Source organism: Bicyclus anynana, chromosome 18, assembly GCF_947172395.1.
Source record: "Bicyclus anynana chromosome 18, ilBicAnyn1.1, whole genome shotgun sequence".
NCBI lineage: Eukaryota > Metazoa > Arthropoda > Insecta > Lepidoptera > Nymphalidae > Bicyclus > Bicyclus anynana.
Window position 1 is genome coordinate 7,729,126 of NC_069100.1, and position 26,472 is coordinate 7,755,597.

At 35.2% G+C, this 26,472-nt stretch overlaps 2 protein-coding genes across 9 annotated transcripts in view; both read left to right on the forward strand.

The window, feature by feature from the left end:
- The window catches only part of LOC112048265 (heterogeneous nuclear ribonucleoprotein L), a 388,713-nt gene that overhangs the window by 62,549 nt on the left and 299,692 nt on the right, over positions 1 to 26,472 (forward strand). The gene's annotated exons all lie outside the window — the stretch shown is intronic.
- On the forward strand, positions 4,370 to 6,857 carry LOC128198947 (uncharacterized). The gene has a single exon (XM_052886924.1). The coding sequence runs from the start codon at positions 5,111 to 5,113 to the stop codon at positions 6,380 to 6,382; it is 1,272 nt and encodes a 423-aa protein (XP_052742884.1). The 5' UTR covers positions 4,370 to 5,110; the 3' UTR covers positions 6,383 to 6,857.

Below are 26,472 nucleotides of genomic sequence, written 5' to 3' on the forward strand. Positions count from 1 at the left end.
ACGTACATTTGCTCAATGGCAATTAGAATTAAACTCTTGTAAACAAGGTAATAATGAAACAGTTTTAAGATATTCAAATAGGGTCGAAAATTGCTACATAAAATTAATAAAATCACTAGATCCAAAATTAACAAAAGAAGCTAGACAAGCTAACGTAGAATTATTAAAAAATCAAGCTCTTAATATTTTTATTAGTGGTCTCTTACCACAGTTGCATATACTATTGAAATCTCAAAAACCTACTACCTTAGAAGATGCAATTTCAATAGCAATATCAGAAGAACAAGAGATAAAATCTAGACAAGAAATGAGTTTAAAACATACTTATAACCCTTTAATTAAAAGATGCTCGATTTGTAATAAGTTAGGACATTTTAGTCACCAATGTCGAAGTCAACCACAAATTCGACAAATGCAGTCAAACCATTCCAATAATAATGTACCTACATGTTTTGTCTGTAAGAAAAGGGGACACCTTGCTAGGGACTGTTGGAATAATCCAAACGTAAGTCGTAATAATTATAGTAATAATCCTCAAAATAATACATTAAATCGTTCAAATAATAGAAATTATGGCAACAACAGGCAAAATTATGGGAACAATAGGTTTAATGAAAACTTTAGAAATAACAATAATAATCATTTAAACTCCAAAGGTCTGAGGCCCGTGGCCGACCCGAAGACCGAAAATTAGATTCAGGCCGAATAAGATATGTAGATACACGTATTTCGTCATATGTAAAATTAGTATCAAATAATATTGTAGAGAACAAGAATAAGTTCCTAATAGATACAGGAGCCGAAGTAACATTAATAAAACTAGATTCATTAGAAAAAGATACGTTGATATGTGAAAACCACAAAATAAAATTAAAAGGCATAGATAAAGATGCTAGCCCCACCAATACTTTAGGCAGTGTCCAATTGACATTTGAAATAGGAGACAAAAGAGTTAATCATACACTTCACGTGGTACCCGATTACTTTCCTATTCAATGTAATGGAGTAATAGGTGGCGATTTCTTATCAAAAACGGGGTCAATTATTAGTTATGAAGATGATATAATACGTATATGTGGTATATATTATGATATTGAACATGAAAAAATAAGATATAGTAATATAAGTGAAAATACTTTAGAAATTGATATATTTGATGAAGAAAATTGTGATAAATGTTATAATGATAATGAAAGTAATAGCGAAGTTTATCCGCAAAATATAGTGAGAAATGAAATGATAAAAAGAAAATATAGAAATAATAAAGGCTGTGATGGTTATCCACAGATAAATAATAATGATAATGAAAGTAATAGCGAAGTTTATCCGCAAAATATAGTGAGAAATGAAATGATAAATAGAAAAGATAGAAGTAATAAAGGCTGTGATGGTTATCCACAGATAAATAAAAATTATAGAAATGATACAGACTGTGACGTTTATCCACAGATAGATAAAAAATGTAAAAGTAGTATAGACTGTGACGTTTATCCACACGTAAAAAAAAATTATAAGAATAGTTTAGGCTGCGACGGTTATCCGCAGATAAATCAAAATGATAGAAGTAAAGTAGACGGTGATGTATATCCACCGATAATTAAAAATAGAAAAGAGAGTGAATGTATTAAGTTAGAAATAAATTGTGAAGTTCATCCACAGAAATTGAATAAAAATATGAGTAATAATGAAAAAAGTTGTGTCATAGAACCAAGATGTGAAAAAGTTATATCGATTTGTATAGAGAACTCTAATTTGAAGGAAGGAATAATATCGGAACCAATAAAGTTATCCGACGGTGTTTATTTATGTCCAAGTATTGTTAAAGTTAATGAAAACAAAGCATTAACGGTATGTTTGAATACGACTGATAAGGAAGTCAAAATAAATAAGTTGTTTGTGAAATTAGAACCATTAGTTAATGAGTTACAGAAAACGAATGAGATAATTAGTATAAACAAAGTTACGAATGAGACGGCATACAAAGGAAATCGTATAGATAAGTTAAAGCAAACATTGAGGACTAGTCATTTAAACAAAGAAGAAAAGGAATCATTATTAGAATTATGTATACAATATAATAATATATTTTATTTAGAAGGTGATCCACTGTCATCAACAGATACAGTAATGCATGAGATACCTACAAACAGTAACATTCCTATTAATACAAAATCATATAGGTATCCAGAAGCACTAAAGGAAGAGGTTAACGAACAAATAGGAAAATTATTGAAAGATGGAATAGTTAAACCATCTAATAGTCCATGGAATTCTCCTGTATGGATGGTACCTAAAAAGATGGACGCTTCAGGTAAAAAGAAATGGCGACTTGTAATAGATTTTAGGAAATTAAATGAGATTAGCGTGGGTGATGTTTATCCATTACCTCAAATAAGCGATATATTAGATCAGTTAGGAAATAGCAAATATTTCACTACATTAGATTTAGCATCGGGATTCCATCAAATTAAAATGAGTCTAGAAGATCAAGCTAAGACAGGATTTAGTGTTCCTTCAGGTCATTATGAATACACTAGAATGCCTTTTGGATTAAAAAATGCACCTGCAACATTTCAAAGATTAATGAATAACGTTTTAGTGGGTTTACAGGGAATTAAATGTTTTGTTTACCTTGATGACATAGTAGTATATGGAAATTCATTACAAGATCATAATTTAAAATTAAAAGAAGTATTTGATCGATTATCTTTACATAATTTAAAGCTTCAACCAGATAAATGTGAATTTTTAAAGACAGAAGTTATGTATTTAGGACATTTGATTACACAGGACGGTGTTAAACCTGATCCAAAGAAAATAGAATCAGTAAAGAATTTTCCGGTTCCTAAAAATCCTAAAGATATAAAAAGCTTTTTAGGTTTGGCAGGTTACTATCGAAGGTTTATATTAGACTTCAGTAAACTTAGTCAACCTCTTACTAAATTATTAAAGAAAGATGAAGTTTTTAATTGGACAAGCTTACAACAACATTCTTTTGAAACTTTAAAAACAAAGCTATGTGAAGAACCAATTTTAATATATCCAGATTTTTCAAAAACTTTTTATTTAACAACGGATGCTAGTAATTACGCGATAGGCAGTGTTTTATCTCAAGGTTTAGGTTCAGATGATCATCCGATAGCATACGCTAGTAGAATTTTAAAAAAAAGTGAAATAAATTATTCAACAACAGAAAAAGAATTATTAGCGATTGTATGGTCAATAAAACATTTTAGACCATATTTATACGGACGTAAATTTCAAATTATAACTGATCACAAACCATTGACATGGTTAATGAATGTTAAAGACCCAGGTTCTAGGTTAGTCAGATGGAGGCTATTATTGGAAGAATATGAGTACGAAATAGTATATAAACAAGGGAAATTAAATCAAAATGCTGACGCATTAAGTAGAATAAAACCAGAAAATATGGTTATTGAGAATATTAAAATATATAGTGTGACGAAAAACGGAGAAAACTATTCAAACTTTTTGAAGGAAATGGAAAGAAAACCAATTCTGTTTAATAATCTCGAAGAATATAATGATAAACTTCCTAATAATGTAGATAAAATAGTATTTACATCAGTTGATTTAGATGTACAAAATGAAAAGAATTTAATAGAATATGAATCGTATATAAAAGAATTAAAAACTAAGAAACCAATTCAATATGAAGTTTTAAGTATATTAGATAATAATAGGAAAATTTATTTTACATTTCCAAAGATTAATTGTTGGGATAGTGTAACTTATGAAGATTTATTTGAATGTTTTAAGAATTTGAAACATGCTTTATTAGAAGAAAATACGAACGAAATAAATTTAACTAGTTTTTGTAACTTTCATCTTAAATGGCATAAAATAAGAACTATAATAAGATATATATTTAAGGATACAAACATAAAAATTATTGTTTTTCACGGGATAGTTCAAACCCCAAAAAGGGAGGATATACCATTGATTTTAGAAGAAAATCATTCAAATGTAATTTCAGGTCATATAGGGTTTCACAAAACTTATAAGAAAATAAAAGCTAAATATAAATGGGAAACTATGAAGAAAGACATTAAGGATTTTATTAATAAATGTGAATCTTGTCAAAAGAATAAAATAAATAGGAAAAAGCAGAAGAATCCAATGGAAATCACTTCTACTTCTACAGAAGCTTTCCAGAAGATTGCTCTCGATATTGTAGGTCCTTTACCGTTATCAGAAGATGGAAATAAGTATATTTTAACTTTACAAGATGATTTAACGAAATATTCGCAAGCTTATCCATTACCTAAACATGATGCTGAAACGCATTGCAGATTGTTTTGTTAGAAATTTTATTTGTAAATTTGGAATACCTGAAACTTTATTAACAGATCAAGGAGCAGATTTTACTTCGAATTTAATCAAAGAAGTTTCAAAATTATTTAAAATAAAGAAAATTAATACTAGTGCATACCATCCGCAATCTAATGGTGCATTAGAACGTAGTCACTCAACCTTAGCAGATTATTTAAAACATTATGTTAATGAAGACCAAAGTAATTGGGATAAATGGATTGATTTTGCTAAGTTTTCTTATAATACGAGTGTACATACTTCAACTCAGTTTACACCATTTGAATTAATATTTGGTTTTAAAGCAAATTTACCAAGTTCTATAAGTAAAGATCCTGAATTTAAATATTTTTATGATACATACTTAGACGAATTAATTTTAAAATTAAGAAAATCAAGAGAAATAGCAAGAAATAAATTGATAGATTCCAAAGAATATAATAAACAAATATATGATAAGAAAAGTAAAGACGTAAAATTTGAAATAGGAGATTTAGTATATTTAAGTAATGAATCAGTAAAACCTGGTAGGTCACGAAAATTATCACCTTACTGGTTAGGTCCTTATAAAATAATTAAAATTAATTCTTCAACAAATGTTACGATTAAGATTAAAAATAAAAATGTAGTAGTACATATAAATAGATTGAAAAACGCGGTTTCAGAATGATTGTATGTGATAATTAGTAATATTAATGATATTGTAAATTATATATTTAAAAAAAAATGCATATATAATTAGTATGAAAAAATTAAACAAGATATCGACAAACACATGTCATTATTGACTTTAATAACAACTGAGGTAGAAAATGAAATTTCAACTATTGTAAATGCTATACTGTTTGTGAGAAATAATGCTATTCACCCGGTAATAATAACTCCAGAACAATATGGAATTGAATTAAGGAAAACCTTATCATATTTACCACCTCAGACAAAATACTCTTTAGAAATTATTGATAAAAATATACCAGAATTGTTTTCATTAGTAAATCTTGTGTCTTATGTAACTAATAATAAAATTGTTTTTGTTATTAAAACTCCGTTAATAACTCAAGCTAGTTATGATTTGTATCAAGTATTGCCAGTTCCAATTAAGAGTACTGACAAAACGTTTATATTTATTTTACCTAATTTTAAATATTTTTTGATATCTAATAATAAAATTCATTATACTAGTTTAGAGAATTTAAGTCAATGCAAGAAAGTTTATAACAACGAAAAATACATATGTAAATTAGAAAAACCTCTGTATTCGGTCCATACGAATAAAATATGTGAAACTGAACTTTTATATGGTAACACAAAATTACCTACTGTTTGTGATACTAGGTTAGCTTATATACCAATAGAGCAATGGTATAAGTTACATCAAGATAATAATTGGTTATTTGTTACACCACATAAAGTTATTGGTACATTAAATTGTAGAAATAAAGAACCAATTGACATCGAATTAGTAGACACAGGAATAATTCAACTATCAGAAGGATGTAAATTATACACAACAAACATTATGTTACAAACTAATAGTAAGATTTTAGAAAGTAGTTATAATTCTGTTTTACCACATATTGATATTCTTACAGATGAATGTTGTAAGAAAATAAGAAACAAAAATATAACTAATATACCTTTCATTCCATTAAAATATCATGAAAAAGTTGACTTAGAAAGTTTAAATTTAGCGAGTCATAAAGTAGATACTATTGCTATTAACAAAATGGAAAATGAAACTATATTAGATAAAGTCGTTAACAATGTTTATTTAGCATATATATTCTTTTCGATTTTAAAAATGGTTTTTGTTTATGTTATATACCGTTTAGCTAAATATATATGGAGAAGACATTTCTTTTGTAATAGAAATGATAGAATATTAGCATTAGAAGACACTAGGTCTTGTTGTGCAAGAATAACTAATTGCATAACATTAAAAGTAAACAATGAAAATAGAGATATAGAATTAGATGAAATTCCTTCAGAAAATTCTGAAACACCTTTAAGGCGTAGTACCAGAATTGCTCAATTGAAAGTAAATTGATTTGTTTCAAAATGAATAAGTATTATGTTATTATTAAGTTACAATTATGTTATGATGTTATTGACATTAATATTGTAAAATGTGTAATCATTCATTATAATATAAGGTTCGAAATAAGATTTAATTTGTGAACAAATAAAAATAAACTGTGTTTATTTTCTTAAAGGGGGAGGATTGTAATGTTTGTAATATTAAGAATACTTTTGTAACTCACTGTACACTATTATTTTGTATAAGACTTTCGTAGATGAGTGTACTTTTGGTGATAATGATGTTATTGACGATTACTAATGACTAATTACTGCTAACTAGAGTAAAGTCCAGAGATGTTTATTTACTTTAACTAAATGATGTTGTTATTGTCGTAGCTTATAAGCTCCTCCACCCAATATTGTAGTTAGTTCCTTTCTAGTTCTTTTCGTGTATAGTAATACTTAGTACTTTCATACTATAATAAAGTATTATTACGTCGTAACGCTGCTGTTGTATTCTTCAAGACCCCTTCTGTGCACCCGAACATTACACTATAAAAGGGCTCTACTCGGACCAAAAGCGCGTTTGAAAACCTCGTAACTTTAATTTTGAGTTTTCAACCAATTTTTATCACCATCTATACTTATAATAAATCTGTAGAGAGGTCAATTCTGTACATGAAATATATTTCCAAAATAACTATCAGGGGGTGATTAGTGATCGATACTGATGCCAAAAATGCAATCAGTAAAATTTTTGTCTGTCTGTCTGTCTGTCTGTCTGTCTGTCTGTCTGTCTGTCTGTCTGTCTGTCTGTCTGTATGTTCTTTATAGAAACAAAAACTACTGGACGGATTTTAACGAAACTTGGTACAATTATTCTACATACTCCTGGGCAGGTTATAGTATACTTTTCATTACGCTACGATTAATAGGAGCAGAGCAGTGAAGAGAAGTGTTGAGAAAACGGGAGAAGTTACTCAATTTTTTAAGCTTCCGTCGCGTGTACAGCCTTAATGGTTAAAGCTACATAGAAATCATGTATGACGGAAATGTTCTTCTTAAAATTATCTATAAAAACACAACAGCATATATATGTCTATTTTTTATGGTTGACTCACAATAACACGTGTAACTCCCGATAGCTTAGCAGTTTGGAGCTTTCTAATTATATTTGTCTACTCTTATGTTTATAACACTCATCACTCATCCCTAACTAAAAAAGTTTACATTATTACCTATTCAATAAAAAAAGAATCATAAAAATCGGTAAAGGAACACCAAAGTTATACAAGAAATACGCTAAGCCATCGCGCGTGAATACTAATTCATGCTATATGGCTTATTTTTGTGTACCTAACGGTTGCCGCGCTCGACGCGACTCGCAGGGGTTGGGGGGGGGGAATAAATAAAGATAGGGGTAGGGTAGGGTAGGGTAGGGTAGTGGTAGTTGAAAGTTTACAACGAATTTCACGCAGACGAAGTCGCGGGCGTCCGCTAGTTATCTAATAAAATAAACCTGAACCTGGTGTTTCTGAAAATGCTTATAAACTAAGCATAATTGAAATAAATGAATTTTGAAATATATGAATATAGCAGTCATGTTTCTCTTTTGCTTTTCCATCTTTCTCGTTCATCCCTTTCACAGGAACCCGGTTAAAGATTACGTACTGCTTACAGCAAATCCCTCGGCGAGATGTCTTTTGTCGTACGTCGCTCATATTACGTTGAGGAATTTAATAACGCCGGAAAGACAACGTGCCTTTATTACGGGCGCCCTCCGTAAGTCCCGTGTTCGTAAGTCTGTAAACATGGCAGAACTTGTCTTAGATACTATAAAATAGAAAACGTACTTCTATTTGCTTACTAGTGGATTATCTATATCTATACTATCTATACTTCTATACTAATATTATAAAGAGGTAAAGTTTGTACGTTTGTCACATTTTTTAAATGGTGGGATAGGGGTAGGAAAGGGATAGGGTACGGGGAGGGTAGGGGTAGGATGGGGGTAGGGTGTAGGTAAGGTAGGGGTAGGGTAGGGCTAGGTTTGGGGTAGGGTAGGGGTAGGGTGGGGGTAGGGGTAGGGTAGGGTACGGGTAGGGTAGATGTAGGGGTTGGGTAGGGGTAGGTTTGGGGTAGGGTGGGGGTAGGGGTAGGGTAGGGGTAGGGTAGGGTAGGGGTAATAGTAAAGTTGACCTTGAAATTTACGCGGACGAAGTCGCGGGCGTCCGCTAGTATAAAATAAAACACCAAAAAAAAATTGTTTGTCTGTAAAGTCAGTTTACTGACGATAGTTAAACGTGACAACGTTATAAGAAAATACTGATGGAATGGTTGCATTTTTCAAAAGAAAATGTTCGTTTTTTTAAAATACTGTTTAATTATCTTCATAAACCAGAATATACTTTATTTCTTAAAAAAAAGGTGGCAACCCTAGAACGAGGTAACGACGTATGACGTCATCTTTTTTCTAGTGTACAGCCGGCTTCATCGAACTTTATGACGTTGTCACGTCAAAAATTAAGTATCAAAAATGGCTTGCCTTTCTGATATGAAAAGCTTTATAAAAATATATTAAAATTTTCATTTACCAACAAGCAAACAAGACACAAACAAACAAGAAAACGAACAAACAAGCAACATAAGTCTACAAAAAAATGTTATGAAACTGGTCGGACTGTATGGTCAACGAACGGAAAATCTTTGCTTGTAGCAACAAAGTTGGGGACAAATAAAAGATGTCGTAAAACGTTATAGCGAACTTTTTTTGATAAAGAAATGATTTCATCATTATAGTAGAATAATCAAGATTTTGGCTGGCTCATTTTTTGCGCAAAGGATCAGTCTGGCTGTCCAGCGCGGAAATGCAGCCTTGTATAATTATTAGGATAAGTTAGCTTAAGATCCTTATTGTATTCTTTGTCAATAAAAAAAATAAAATAAAAAAGAAAACGACAAACGAAAAAAAAAATATTCTAATAAGTAAATGGAGGGGTGGCTAGGGTAGGCCGAGGCCGGGGATTGGCATACCCTTTTACTGAATTCACGTACAGTATGGTTGATATGTAGATAGATTGGGCAAAAACACGCCAGCACAATAACTCCGCGTTAAGTGCTAACACAAGAGCACTCCGCGTAAAACACAATCGCGAAGGTGTAAACTGTAAAGCTACTTTGCGGCGCACAACTTAAATGACACAGTGGAGTGCACTAACTTGGTATTTCAACGTAAAACAAGGCAAATTGCACAACGCCTTTGAGAAATATTCGCATTTCGCACATGAATATGCATTTCGGTTTTAAATGATGCACATTTTGCGGCCCCACCTTTCGCTACCCGAAAGGAGGTAATGGTTGCAGGCAAAAAAGGCGGCTACCTCATCCTGGTTGCCGCCTCTTTGTAAATGATGAATATGCATTTTGTTATAAGTTTTGCACGTTTGAGTTTATTCATGGTTAGAGATTACGAGTATGGTCCGGAATACATAGATGCAGTTCCTTACTTTGTATGATATGTTTAACTCTATGTTACTCTATGTTAAATAAAATCCAAAGAATTTTAACACTCATAGTTGTCAATATTACTTACTAAAATCATTTTTATCATAAACTAGCGGACTCCCGCGACTTCGTCCGCGTGAAACTCGATGTAAACTTTCAACTACCCCTACCCTACCCTACCCCTACCCCCTACCCCTACCCTACCTCTACCTATCCCTGAATTTTCTTTGCCATAAACCTCACGGAGCCCCGAGACCTTTCCAATGAATGCAAAACCGTGGAGTTATAACGTCAGGAAGGAAAACCCGACTTATTTTTATATAGTAGATAGATAATCTAACGTAATCCAACGCTGACGCTAGGTGAGCCAAACGGACTTGTTGTCCCGTTGATTAATGAATATGAACGAGCTTATGATTAAGGGCCCCGTGTGTATTCGAAACGAGTACATTTCACTATTATGGCTAACACGATAGTTTAACTTGTAAAACAAGCATTGTTTAAGTGGCGGCAACGTATATGCTACACTGTGTAGTTATTTGTTTTCCCATTTCATTCATCTCAAATTACTCCATTGAAATGTTTATCGTATATTTCGCAAATAAGCGAATTTCCTTTGAAATGTGCGCCGTTGCCGGGTTTGTTCACGTAATTTACAAACAACGCCCGACACGTAAGTGGGTGTATGTAAACAGGATCGACGGAATTTTGGCAAATCACGGTATTTAGTGTTTTTGAAATGAACACACATTACTTCGAGATTTTACTCTTGTGGCCCGTTCGAATGCGTTTTGTGAAGTGCTGACGTCATTCATTGATTTTATTTATTACTAGCGGACGCCCGCGACTTCGTCCGCGTGAAATTTAGATTTTCACAAATCCCGCGGGAACCATGGTTTTTCCGGGATGAAAAGTAGCCTGTGTTAATCCAGAGTAAAATCTGTTTCCATTCCAAATTTCAGGCAAATCTATTATTCAGTAGCCGCAGCGTAAAGGAGGAACAAACATATTTACACACAAACTTTCGCCTTTATAATATTAGTGTGATGTGATGTGATAATATTAGTGTGATGTGATATATTTTTTTATTTACCAGTGGCAATCATTGTAACCATTGGCTATTGAGGCTTGTCTTGATTACAAGTATCATCATCATTATCAGCCGATAGACGTCCACTGCTGGACATTGCTCTCTTGCATGAACCAAGCACAATGGTCTCGAGCCGCCAGCATCCAGCGGCTTCCTACAACCCGCTTGATGTCCTCGGTCCACCTAGTGGGGGGTCGACCAACACTGCGCTTTCCGGTGCGGGGTCGCCATTTCAGCACCTAAGGACCGCAACGTCCATAGGCTCGACATCGGATTACTTAACTTCGCTAATCTATGAGCTTTGGAGATTGTTGTTTTGTTATGGTTCTGGGAATTTATTCTACTCTTTTCTATTTATTTCTATTCATCAATCAACTATCTATCATTCTATTCATCGGTCAATTTAATGCAGTGAAATACGCTGGCAAAGTTACAGATAGATTTAAGTTGAGTAGCATTTCAGTATATTCTGCTATACCGGTAGTGCTTCTAACAGACAGTGTCATCTTCAAGCGCTCGTAACATTAACTTCATTGATATAATAAACGAATTTGTATTTCAAAGATACAATTGCGAAGAGAGCAATAAAAAAAATTATCAAAGCAAATGTGGAAAAGGAAGGGTGAATATGAAGATAAAGGAATTTAATAATTTCGCGTTGAGTCGTTGTTTCTTTAGTATGTACTTGGTTTTACCACCTTTTCGTCGTTTTGATATCCTGTGAAAGAAAGAAAGAAAGAATAAGGAAGAAAAGATCCTTACTTACTTTTAAGTGTGATGTGTGGGTCTTTCCAGCCTGTGATGACGGGGCGGGGGTACAGGCCTCGAGGCTTCGTCTCCTTGCCCGGGTGCGTCGCGGGGGACCTTTCTCCCCCGGTTGTCTCTTCCAACCCCTCCCGGGGTGGAGGCCATTTGGCCTAGTGGTCGAATCGAATTAAAGTAGATAATGTCACACATCACAATATAAAATTATTATTAAAATATAATGGATAGGTGGCGCAACTGTCCACTCAAACAGTGGAAGCAGAAAATATATCCAATATTATTATACGATATTTTTATCCGACAAACATTATCGCTAGACTGCGATCTCACTTGGTGTTAAATGATAGCACGTTTATACGGAAGTGGGTTTTATTTTTTCGGCACACGCCATTAAATAATTTCTTCGAAATGCTTCGATGCTGTATCGTGGCACATTGCACTTATAAGACGTGTTTCTAGTGTTCTTAGCAAACGTGCGTGCTAGGTTGTCCTAGGGTTAGGATCGACGGCGTACCACGAGATATCTCGAGAAATATTTCTCTCTTTCGTCCTTTCGCATATTTTCGATTTCGGTCGACAATATGTTTTTCTTTCGTCTCGAGATACATACATATGTACGTAGATACATATATACACATTAATATACCCAGGCTATTAAGATTCGTCTGTTTGTTTCGCCATCTAATAGAAATGAAAACATTTCGTATGCTCAAAGCAAAGGTATTTCATTTATTGAAACAAAAACCCATTATAGCTTGATCTCAGTCTAGAACCCAGGGCTTCATGATCCGTAGTACAAAACGTTAACTACTGGATCAATGTAAAATAAACGTGGCAGTTGGAAATATGTAGCCTACTGTAAACTTTTCCAAAAGTTGCATTCAAATAGTCCATGATATTGCGTCAGCTCAGCCGCTTATTGTTTCACTTGTGAAAATATTCGTATTCCATTTTACTATTTTAATACCTACTGTTTGCTCTCCGAGAACGCGGCTTAGTAACGCTGTTTATTAATCATACAGTTGTGAACGCACGTGAATGTCACACAGTCACATTAGATTGTAGTCTAAATAGTTCAACAAATTAGAGTTCAATGGGTTTAGCTTTCGTTAATAAACATGTTATATAATCAGCTACATGTGAGCGACCGCGTTACTTTTTGGGTGAATAATAAATGAGCAAACATATTGGGATACAAGATACTATGAATGTTAATTTCATCTAAATCCGTCAGTTGCTTTTCGTAATAGAACATTTATCAAACAAATATTATATGTATCTACTTTCCTTTTAATGATAAAATTAAACGAGTAATTTATAAGCATATTAGTCAAAATTACTTACAAAATGATTGGGTTTCTTACTGATAGACGTTCATGTAATATGATAGCCGTAGTACCAAACTGTATGGTTGGTAAACGACTTAACGCCGAATGTCACTCATATGAATGCAGCCAAGGAATATTTCGCGGCGGCGGAAGACAATACGCTTTCATTGTTCTTTCTTTCTTTCATTTTTATTCCAATGTCTTAAGCCGGATGTGTGAGAGATGAACGTTGTCATTGAAAATGTGAAAGTTTGTAAATCTTAAATCAAGATACTTTTATGCATACCTAAATTTATCTTTAACTACACTATAAAACTGTCTTGTTGGTCCGATGCTGCTTATTTGTGCTTTGGATCAATAGGGTCCAGGTTTCGAGTCTTGGGTTCATCACTATCATCATCATGCGGATGGACGTCGACTGTTGGACATAAGCCTCTCGTATCCAAACAACACGGTCCCGAGCCGCCAGCATTCAGCGGCTCCCTGCAATCCGCTTGAAGTCCTCGGTCCATCTTGTGGGGGGTCGACCAACACTGCGCTTTTCGGTGAGGAGTCGCAATTCCAGCAACTTGGGACCCCAACGACCATTGGCTCTTCGAACTATGTGCCATGCCCATTGCCACTTCGTCGGTGTAATAAACCTTTCTCTTGAATCACTACCTACGAGTTTGTACATACATTACTAGATCATGTACAAATAAGTTTAGCTCCAGTGAAGGTATTTTCAGCCAACATAAATCTAATCTAAGTGCCCTGTTGAATAATTAACAACATCTTAGTTTATTTCCAGCACCTGACCTTTGTCTTCCCACTTCTAATGTTTATTTTTAGCGTTTAGTTCCGAAGAACTCTTTTCATCGATTAACACTAAAGGATGCCTATATCTATTAGTGAAATGGAAATCTAATTATCCCTGGAAGCAAATATTGAATTAGTAAAAAAATCTGGTAACAACGTAACTCGGAGTTCGGCTTAGAGAGCCGTAAAGGGTGTTATGACCTGAGTCAGGGCGCCCCCGGGATCGTGAGTTAAAAAAAAAACCACGTCCGAGTGGCGACAGATATCGTCTTCGCCGGCGAAGACGCTGTGTAGCTTGTATTGGTGTTGCCTGGGAAGCATTGTTGGTCGTTGTGTCATCGTCAGGATTGTAAATATATATAAACTGCTTGTAGTGAATAGTAGTCAGGGCCATCTTCACCACCTTCTGTTAAGTGTCAGTCATTTATTTATTGTTTAAGCAATACCATAAAGTTTACATTGTATAATGTCAAGTGAGTAGGGGCACCGATTTTTAACCGACTTCAAAAAGGAGGAGGTTCTCAATTCGGTCGGTATTTTTTTTTTTTTTTTTTTATGTATGTACACCGATTACTCAAAGACGCCTGAACCGATTTCAAAAATTCTTTTTTTGTTTGAAACGGTATAGTCCCCATTTGGTCCCATTGCCATCATGTCAAGATCTGATGATGGAATCCTGGAGAAATTGAGGGGAACTTTCGAAAATTATATGGGTGTCTACTGTGTTCGTAAACTTTTCCATTTAGTACTTTTAAGCACTACAATTTCATGAAGGTTTAAAATCGATCTGATGATGGAGCCATAAAACACACGAGGGAACTCCTCGGCGTTTTACAGCAGTTACCTTGTGTTTGGGCTTGATTAATTTGTATTAATGAGAACTTTCCACATAGATAGGTTGTGACTGTCATTTAGGGGTCTGATGATGAAGACCAAGGTCAATTAAAGGAACTCCTTAACAGTTTACAGTAACTACCTTGTGTTTGGACTTGATTAATTCGTATTGCTGAGAACTTTCTACTTAGATGGGTTGTGACTGTCATTAGGGGTCTGATGTATTCGTTTCAGATGAAATTTTACACTAAAAATGGAAAAATAATAAAAATTTTAATAAAAAAATACAAACGACTTCAAAACCTAAAAACGTACCCACTAAACTAAAAAGCGAAAAATAACATCATAATATGTTCTACCTGCTGATCAGTATGAAGGCTGTGCTTAGCCGGTGTTGTCTTAATTTAAGCCATTTCTGACAGGACCACATGAAACTGTCTGCAAAATGTAAATCTGTAAGATATTCTCACATGGCTTGAATTAATACATCACCGGCTTAGCACCGCCTTCATACTGATCAGCAGGTGGAACATATTATGATGTTATTTTTCGCTTTTTAGTTTAGTGGGTACGTTTTTAGGTTTTGAAGTCGGTTGTATTTTTTTATTAAAAATTTTTATTATATTTTTGATTGTCTGTATCGTTCATTCTTTAACCGCGTGGTAGCACTTCTTGTCTAGATAGTCCTTTAATTTTTGATGAACAACATATCCTTTTTTCGTTTCGGATATGGTGCGCCAGATTATATATATAGACATATCATATGCATTATTAATTTCGAAAAAGGAGGAACAAGTCTAAACGCAAGTTTTGTCACTTTCTTGATTTAATGTCAAATGATAGACGCAAATGAATAAGCTATCCGACATTTATCAGATGGTGAAACTGGCCCTTAGTCAAACTGTACCCAAGCGTTAGATAAAGGCACGCCGTAACTAGGTTTAAGTGAAATATTAAACACTTTAAATGTATTTCACCCGATTAACCTCTGACTAGAGGCGTTAAGATTTATTATTATCGTCTCAGAGCACCTTACGTGGGAATTTATCGCCTGAATTTTAGCTTCCTTGTTACGAATTATTTAGTTTCTATTTCTAACCGACTTCAAAATAGGAGGTTCAGTTTTTAGATCCATATGCACACACACAGTGTAAAACAAACTTCAGTAGCGCTCTTCTGTTATGATCTTTTTATAACTTGACTGAGTAAGTTTCAAATTCGTCTGTATATCTCTTTGTCTGACACGATACTTTAGACAGAGTTAAATAGAAACGACTTCGTAACTGTAGAATTATAAAATCATTCTTAAATAATACCCATTAAATTAAAGGTTTTGTAACCAGCTTTTTGAGATTTAATTATGTGGATTGGCACGCAGATTGAAATTCAAATAAATTTTATTCGAACGCGAACGCGAAATATTTTAATTTCAAATTTAGTCAATGTTTTGTTTTTGTGAAATTGTGATAATTTTAGGGTCAGGGATAAACTGAAAAATCGTAAAGTTTTTTTATATGAGTTCCTATAATCCCATATCTGAAAAAATCGAATTCAAATCAGTCTGTGAACATAAACACAGATATAGTTACTAAGTCAAATACTCGTATCTCTGTAAGCTATTTTTAAGTTGATACTGATGCCCATTTCAATTGTCTATGTCTATGGTTGATTAATCTGTTTGAAACAATACAGCGCCAAATTGGCAGCTGTAAACCAATCGAAGCGTCGCAAACAATTATGAATACAGAAATGCCGACAATATTTACCAAACCACTTACATTGTACGCGTTATTATTGTCTGAACAAATTAAGTCCTCGACGGAATATTGGAATAACGATTTCACCATCCAAAGACGTCCTGAAGGGCGCTCGAGATCTCCTCACAGTCGAGAGGTCCTTGCGGTAGAGGGGGACAGGAATACTTCAGTACAGATGGCAGAGAGGGAGAGGAAGATGGAAAAAACTTGGTCACGAAAAAGATCGATCTTGGTTGATGGATTTTTTGTGCTACATGTCATAAAAGGGAACATTCTAAACATTTGTGTTATATTGTTGTGCCAAACATGGCAGAGTGGTGGTTGATGCTTCTACTACTTGAGGGTCGATATTCAATTGCCGAGGTGGTTGAAGAATCAGACATAGCGCTTACTAAGGCATTGTGATGTACTTATGGCAGAATTTTCAAATAAAGGTTCTATTTTTGTGTATTGCTATTTCACAGTTGCAAATATCCGTTCATATTTGTTTAACAATACCAATATGGTTTCAATTAATATAACAGATTGCTTATTCGTCAGACGAATTAATCCTAAGCTCTCTTAGGATTAATAAAAAACTCACTTGATGTTAATTGACTATACTATTTCACAGTTGCAAATACCCGTTCATATTTGTTTAATAATATTAATATGGTTTCAATTAATATAACAGATTGCTTATTGGTCAGACGAAATAATCCTAAGCTCTCTTAGGATTAATAAAAAACTCACTTGATGTTAATTGACTATACGGTTCAAGATACATTTTTCTCCCCAAACACACACTTGGTTTCTAAGAGGTATCATCCGGACCGGACATCTCTCATCATCATCGTCATCATCATTAACAGCCGATGGACATCCACTGCGGTACATAGACTTCCAAACATAACGGTCTTAAGCCGCCAGCATCCAGCGGCTCCCTTCAGCCCGCTTGATGTCCTCGGTCTACCTAGAGGGGGTCGACCTACACTGCATTTACCGGTGCGGGGTCGCCATTCCAGCACCTTGGGACCCAAACGTCCATCGGTTCTTCGAACTATGTGCCCTGCCAATTGCCGCGACTTGCTGAGCTTTTAAGCGCTTAACTGCAGAGGTTTTTATTAAATAGAAATATTTAATAAAAACCTCTGCACACCACTCTCACTCACTCCAGGACACCTCTGCATTTAATTAAGTAATTATTTATGTGCCGCTAGGTAGCTGCTAGCTTTATACTAAAAGCTTAGGCACCTACAGACCAGCTGGCCTACTCTTTAACTTTGAGTAACTGCAGTGGATATACACGAAAATTATCAACTAGCTCATTTTTAATTTGTTTGTTGGTAAACAGAACTCATCAAGAAAAGCTTGCAGCCTGTATATAGTTTCGTGATTTCTTATTCAATATGATTCTTTTGCTAACTAACCACTTTGTTTGACATTATGATTTTCGATAAATTGTATTTAAATAAAAAACGGTTGATATTGATTTGATGTTAATTACCTCAGGTGGCTAATAGACAAAGATTACTGAATAACCCAGCAGATCTAAGTATGAGTGCCACTTCAAAGTATGTTTTTTTTTTATTTTTGATCCTGTATCTATAAACTTTAAACCAATGATCGTCCGTAAAGAATAAAATGTCAAAGCTTTGAACATACAATTTTTTTCATTAGTTTTTCCGTCAGCCGGTGAAAGTTGTAGTTAAGTTAAATAGGTTACAGTGTCGTGTGACCTAATTCCGTGATATCAGCTATTCGCTATACCTACCGTTATTCCGTTTCAGAATTTGCGGGTCAAGTTGTTTGAATTATGGATGTAACCTGGATTTCTACTTTTGATTTTGATTAATGAACTGGAATCCAAAAGGTCGTAGATTAAAACACCGTCGCGCAATTCAGAATATTTGAAACATTGTTTTTAATAGTTGACGGAAGATGCATATATGGACTTAAGATACGCTAGATTGCGTCGCAGAGATTCGCTGGATGCAGGTGGCTCAGTATCGTGATGTTTGAAAGTCCCTACAAAAGGCCTATGTCCTGCAGTGGACGTCCATCGGCTGATTTGATGATGATGATAATGATGAAAGGAAAGACAAATGTCGAATAGCAGCAGAGTCGCAAATAACGCCTTATCTTCCAGACCCTCCCGCTATTGGTCGACAATTTCTCTTCACGAGATATGTCGTGGTACGCATGTTAGGTCTACTGATGTTAAGTAGAAAATCATTGCCCAAAACAGAACAACTTACTTGTTTTGGGCAATGATATGAATGATTTGGGCGAGGACATATCCTGTAGATTGCAATGGTTTTGTCTGCATACGTTATTCTAATTTCAAGTTTCCGTCAATCTAATTAGGCCTTCTCGGTTAGGGGGGCCGACTTAAGACTGGTGTCGTAACTCATATTTATATGAGAATAGGTCGTAAAGTTTTTTTCCTCCTATTTTGGGGGTAGAAAAAGTTTTGGTGTAAATAAGGAATACACCAAAACTTTCTTTCTACCACGGGGGTAAACCCCCAATTAAAATTTTTGTATGAAAGTAATTTGTACGGCAGAACAACATTTGCTTGGTCAGCTATATTACTATATATAATTTAAAATTATTTTGTACTCAATAAAAAAGTTCAGGTAGGTTACTGAGCCGGATGTCCATTAAGACGCGACTAGGAAGGGTCCTGTAATTATATCAGGGGCATTAAGAGTGGCCATTTTGTTCTACGTGACCGCCCTATTAAACTTTACTCTTATTTATAATCTCTTTGACTTCGAATTGAAAGCACTTTCCTGTAGATGACTGAAATACAAAAACGTATTTGTCGATAAATATATTTTTTTTATTCTTAATAAGTTAACCCTTGACTACAATCTCAACTGGTTGTAAGTGAAGATGCAGTCTAAGATGGAAGCGGGCTTAAATATTAGGAGGAGGATGAAAATCCACACATTACTCGGTTTCTACACGACATTGTATCGGAACGCTAAACCGCTTGGCGGTACGTCTTTGACGGTAGGGGGCTAACTAGCCACGGCCTTGTGAATTTACGGTCTTGTGATTCCAAAACGACATATAGTTTTTAATAATTCCATGTATACCATACTGTTAGTACGTGTACGTTATTTTAGGAATGCTGAAAGGAGGTCGGTGACATTTAACTTGGAAATGTCCATTGTTGAATACTACATGAAATAGGGATGATGACAGTTTTTTAAATTGTATATAAATTAAGAGTATGCTAATATTAAGGCAATTTTGTAAAAGGAACAGGGTATCTGCGATCATTACTTTCGGAGCTACAGGGATTTAAAGCGTCCGATTTGCGGAGCTGTCGCGGATACCTGAAAAACGCCCCATACAAAATGGCACGAACTAATGACGTCGTAGGTAATGTAATGATCGTTAGATTTGAATGTGCGTTCAAACAAAATGTCTAATATCTTTGTTATTTGTGCGTTTATGTTTGTAGTTCACGTATTAAAAAATGTCACATTTAATGTAAGGAAGCTAAAACTGTATGAATTTTCATCTAATTACAATAAATGATTTTAAAATTTTATAATCTCATTTATTTTGCAATATCCAGACAATCTGTGTTTTTATGTATAAATTAGTCAACATTGACCTTATTTACCCGAATGTATAATAAAAATCAATATATTCAAACCTAGTCATCATCCCCATTGTCCCAAGCAATCTATAATATCATAGCTGGCTGTCGCTAGCCCGCAGTCCAAATGCAAATATTATTAATTTTAAACCTTATAAATAACTCTTCATTCAGGCGCGATAATGGAACTGTTTCATAATATAATAATTTATTGGTAGAATAAAAAGCAGGTTCAGCCCGTCAGCCGCTTTTCAAAAATAGAACAGCTGGATACTTTCAAAATTTGATAACTCGGAAAGCGTTAGGTATTTGGGGCGCGTGACAGGTATAACTGTGAACTGTCGGCTTGACATACCTGCTGTTATGCCAACTCTCTATTCTCTCTCTGATTCAATTTTAGTGGATACAGTTTTACTTGCAGTTTGGATGCTCGTTTGCTACATACGAGTATATCCAAAAGGCAATTGTATTTCATTTTTCCAACAATCTGTCTATCAAATCCTTTGGAAAGTGTAAGATTGAATATTGTCTATTCAATGTGCATAATACCTCAGAGTGGAATGGATGTAACGGTCATCGTCGTTCGTCATCAACCCATATTCGGCTCACTGCTGAGCTCGAGCCTCCTCTCAGAATGAGAGCGGTTAGGCCAATAGTCCACCATTCTGGCCCAATGCGGATGCTGGGCACGCAGAGAATTAATTTGACACACGTGATATTTAATTTCTTAAAATGCACACAACTGAAAAGTTGGAGGTGCATGCCCCGGACCGGATTTGAACACACTCCCTCCGGAATCGGAGGCAGAGGTTATATCCACTGGACTATCACAGCTCTGACGTAACGGTATTGTAGTGAAAATTTTCGACGGCCTCCGTGGCGCAGTAGTATGGGTGGATTTACAAGACGGAGGTTCTGTGTTCGATCCCCGGCGCATCTCATACTCCTCCGTTAGTTAGCTCGCTTCCATATTTGATTGCATCATCACTTGCCGTCAGCTGAGATTGTATTCAAGGGCTAACTTTTATATAAAAAAATGCTACAAAAATGTTTTGTTGAACCAGTTTATTAGTTCCGGATATTAACTACTAGCAGAACCTCGCGGTTTCGCCCGCGTAGTTTTGTCAATTGGTGAAAAAAAAATCAAATCGTTTCAGTAGTTTTCGAGTATATACTTTACATACAAAAATACAAATCTTTCGTCTTTATAATATTATTAGCGTATAATGTAATGAGTGCATAAATATAAATGTATTTTTTATTCGAAAACTAGATTATTTACATTGTTTATTCTATGTAGTCTAAATTATAAAACTTTTCTACTATTTATTTTTTGAAGATATACTCAGTCAATAATCAAAAGAGCTATAAATAAACTTTATATTATTAAACATCATCCAGGTCATCTCATTATTTATATCTTTTTATGTATTTTTCTGTATAATGAAAAGGCACTTGAAAGGCAGCATAATGAGATGCCGGTATGACACGGAATAATGTTTAATGCAAGCGTGAATTGCAATTCGCAAGTCTTGAAATCTTACTTCTTTAGCGTTGGTAGGTGCTAGTGATGTACCGGAACGTAAAAAATGTGTATCCGTAGATACGGATCCGAATACGGATATTTGATGTCTATTATACTGTATACGGTTACGGCTATTCTAACTCGTATCTAACGCTCTCTATCTACATCCTATTTAGCATCGTGTTAGACATAGAAAGATAGATACGATTTCGAAGCTCCCAATCAACAAAAACATCGTTACAGAATAGTGCTACAGATTTGAATTATCCAACTCAACCGGTTTCGGTGCGTGAAAATTTGAAACGATAATAAAATATAGTCTTATTGGCAGAACGGCTGGACTCTCGTTGAGAGGTCGTGGGTTCGAACTCTGCATGCTAGACTTTTGTCGTATGTAACGACATACAAGAATAGTCGTTACGTCTTTGATTCTGTATCGATCTTCTTTGTTAGATCGTTTAGTAGATTCGTAGATATAGATCGTAGATTTGTTTGTTTTTGTTAGATCTTTGTCTAAAAACACTCCTTTTTTCAACACAATTTTTTCGACTGATTGGAGGCTAATAATGTGCTACAGCGCACACTGTGGCGACTCACCAGGCGCAGTGTGAGCAGAATACTACTGGTGACGCATTATCGGGTCATCGCGCACAACTACTGAGAAAGATAACATAGTGCAGAACAGGGACAGTGACATGCGGATACGACCTTGAGCAGTACAGACAACCACCAAGAAGAAGATGACGTCGACGACGACGGTATCCGCAGATACCTACGGATACGAGTCCGGCACAACACTAGTAGATGCCTACGTTGTACAGAGTGTGCTTTTAAAATCTTATTCAACGATACAGTGAATACTTAATATTTGATGCTTAAATTTCTTTGCCTTGTGCTACTAAAATTTTTAAATGTATTTCATATTTTTACATTGAATTACTGAAAACTTCTTTTTAAAATATGTTTTCTTTGCCGTTTTATTTTCTGCATACGTAAGAGTTCGTAAAAAAAAGTCTTTACCTCTCGTGCATATGGTCGAAAGGAAACTTTTTAATGGAGTTTTAGTTGTTTTGAAATACCTATTTTATGAATTAATAAAATAAAAATGTAAATTAAATAACGACTGGATTGTAATTTATAATGCACGCCATTGACGATCAATTATTCACACGTTTCTGCAGCGCCAAACGGCCGAGAAGACGTTTCATAAGTCGAGCGAGCGAGTGACCAATACACGATCAGTTATAGTCGTGAGTGCTGCAAAAACGTGAGAATAATTTGATCGTCAATGGCGTGCATAACGGACTAGATTCGGAGATGATAAACTCGGGAAACAGCTCGCGCGGCTTTAATGATTTTGGTAAGTATGAGAATAGGTTGTAAAGTAGATTTCAAAAGTCGTCAAAAAAATAAAGATATTTAAGACTCGAATCAAGTATTTCAGACACTCACAAATAAAGTGGCCTTCTAGTGGTAGAATGGTCAAATTCGGTCCAGTAGATTGAGAGATTTCCCCTACTACAACTTTCATCATCATCATCATCATTGTCAGCCGATAGACGTCCACTGCTGGACATAGGCCTCTTGCATGGACTTCCAAACAAAACGGTCTCGAGCCGCCAGCATCCAGCGGCTCTTTACCTCTTTGTAATATAACGTAACGTAAACGTAAGCTTATAGAAAAGTCGTATTATAGTGTCAATGATTACGTAAATGACAAAATTGCTTGGAAATGAAATGTATTACATGACAGGCTACTTATATACCTATTGTTAAATGGTGATAAACTAAAAAAGGATAAACCTGGCTGACTTTGTTGTGGGCTCTTCTGGGACCAAGGCGCGTTTGAAACCCTCGTAACTTTAATTTTAAGTTTTCGAATAATTATTATCACCATTATCTTAACTTTAATATTATTACCTGACGTTTCGAAAGAGCTTGTAAACTAAGCCTATTTGAAATAAATGAATTTTGACTTTTTGACTTTTATACATCATCATCATCATTATCAGCCGATGGACGTCCACTGCTGGACATAGGCCCCTTGCATGGACTTCCAAACAAAACGGCCCCGAAATTCCCGGTCCCGGTTATAATATTAGTATATATAAAAACCCACCGACACTAGCTAAATCCTTTGCAGTTTCACTAACTTTAATTTAAATATATCTTCACCACGTATGATGAAGGTGTGGCCTACGCTGATCATTTAGCGCTACGTTTGAATAAAACTGCTGAGTAGTGCGGTCCAATCAGAAGACGCTCAGCAATTAGAAAACCGTTTGAAAGCGATTATCGGTTAGGCCTTGCTGATGTTGGCACATTTGCAGAATCCACTATTCATGTAAAGAGTAGATCTGAGGTGGAAATGTGGAAAACGTATTAATTTTAACGCGAAATCTGAATGTGGAACATGTTTTCTGTCAGCTTGAATATATGGTGAGTGATTATCTATCTGGTAGATTTAAAGACTCAATAGTTCCGTGGTTAATAGTGACGTTGAAAATACATGGCGTATATATTTTGAAGAAAAACAAAAGGAAAAGTACGCTAAAAACTATAGTCAGTACTTTCCATAATATCGAAGTACAAAAAAAAGCTACACATACAAGGTACACATTTACTTAATTATCGTTGGAGAATCCGACTAGTTTCTAACCCTTACGAGACCTTTAGTCATGATCCTTTTATAAAGACTAACACCTACGTACCATATATTGCTTCATCGCCTACCATCAGACTTTTCAGCCAAGCATTAGGCTGTACCCAATGCAAATTGTAAAAAAATATATAAAGAAAGATAAGTATAATAAAACATTTATATAAGTTAGCGTAATATTAAATTCGATGCATCGTATATGATAGTTAAGTCCACGACAATAATGTCCCCTAATTCCCCATAATGGACAGTGTCGACTATGTATCTCGTTACCGCCTCACCGCACGCGATGCAGATCGTTGTTACCCGCTCGCTGCATGTACCATTCTACACCGATGTACATGTCTCACTGGATTGTAGCATCCTTGTACTCGGAAGTTATTTAGTACTAGCTTAGTATACATTACTTAGAGCGACTATATAAATGGATCAACCCCAATACAGATAGTAAAAAAAAAATTAATATGGCGTAAGTTAACAAAAGATATGGTTAAATACGATAGAAAAATGTGTCGAAGTAGTGGAGTCCACGACAATAATGTCCCCTAATTCCCCACAATGGACAGTGTCGACTGTCTCTCGTTACCGCCTCACCGCACGCGATGCAGATCGTTGTTACCCGCTCACTGCTTGTACCATTGTACACGGATGTACATGTCTCACTGCATTGTATCATAGTCGTACTTAGTAGTTCTCTGGAACTAGCTTATTGTAGTGAAAATTCTGTTCCCCTTGTACGGTGTACGTTCTTGCCCGGTCCAGTTATTTAATATTATAATAAAATAAAGTAGTAAAGACAACATATTTATAACTTACTTATACAAGTAATCATCATTATCAACCCATATCAGGCTGACTGCTGAGCTCTCAGAATGAGAGTGGTTAGGCCAATAATTCACCACGCTGGCCCAATGCGGATTGGCAGAATTCACACACGTAGAGAATTAAGAACATTCTCAGGTATGCAGGTTTCCTCACGATGTTTTCCTTTCACCGTTTGTGGCACGTCAAATTCAATTTCTTAAAATGCTCATAACTGAAAAGTTGGAGGTGCATACCCCGGACCGGACCGGAATCGGAGGCAGAGGTCATATCAGGCTATCACTGACTCACATGTACTAGTATATAGTCTAGGTTTGAACATCATATCGTGCCTTAGAATATATCCAGTGTCGGCAAATCTGTGTATCTTTTAATTAACCGGGACAAAGACGGTCTTGTGTACACAGTTCAGCAACTTGGCCGGGGTTTGAGACGCGCTAGATTTTATCCGCCGACGTTTTGTACTCGTCGAGTTAGTTCACTCGGAGCGGAGCTTAGCGGACGATAAGTGTGCGGATTTTGGTATTAAACGTTTGTATGAAAGTCTTTTACAAAGATTTAAAAGTTAGAATTATCAGGGTTGACCACCCAGACAAAAGTTGCGATGCTGTGTTATATTATTCTCTAAAGGAACAACTAGAGTGTTCATTTACACGAGCGGCAGCTGCTACCGACGACTGCGGACGGCGACGTCTCGGCGGCAGGCGACGTCGCAGCAGACTGCAGTCGACTGCGGTCGTCGGTATAGTTGCCGCTCGTGTAAATGAACCCTAATGCCTTCGAAGAAAAGAACACCATCAAAATTGCTTTACTTTTACTAGCTACTTTTACTACAGATCATTTTTAGCAATCAACTCACATTAAAAGCAAAGTTTATAAAAAAAAATCTTTTAATTCAAGCTCTGAAAAGTCCCAAACCTTTAATCTTTGAGCAAAGACCTTTCATACTATTTAACCTTCACCGTTTAACGACATCGTGAGCTTTTTCTGCTTAGTTAAAATTTTGTCAAATAGTTTCAGTGAGTAGGTAACTAAGAAATCCTTGTTGAAAAGGAGGGTAAAATCGATAAGCCCACCGGATAAAAAGGGAATATGTAAATTTAATATCAATATTTCCATTTTACCGGCAACATATTAAACCGTGCACAACCGCAATATACCAACGTTAACCCCCTCCCCCGTCCCGCCTTTCAATCCCTTCTGATAAAATCAAGCGGAATGCGTTGATATCATAGAACGTCGCGTGACCCCGCGGCGACGCGTATAAACAAGAAAAACCTTTTTTTCCTTACAAAACGTCGGTAAGTACTGCCTAAATGTGATATGTAAGAAATATTGAACATAAGAGGTTACTTTGTTGTAAACTGTCTTAGTAAAACTGTCGTAGAGACAGGTGGATGATGGAATAAATATATACGAGTATTAACTAAATTAAGACTAA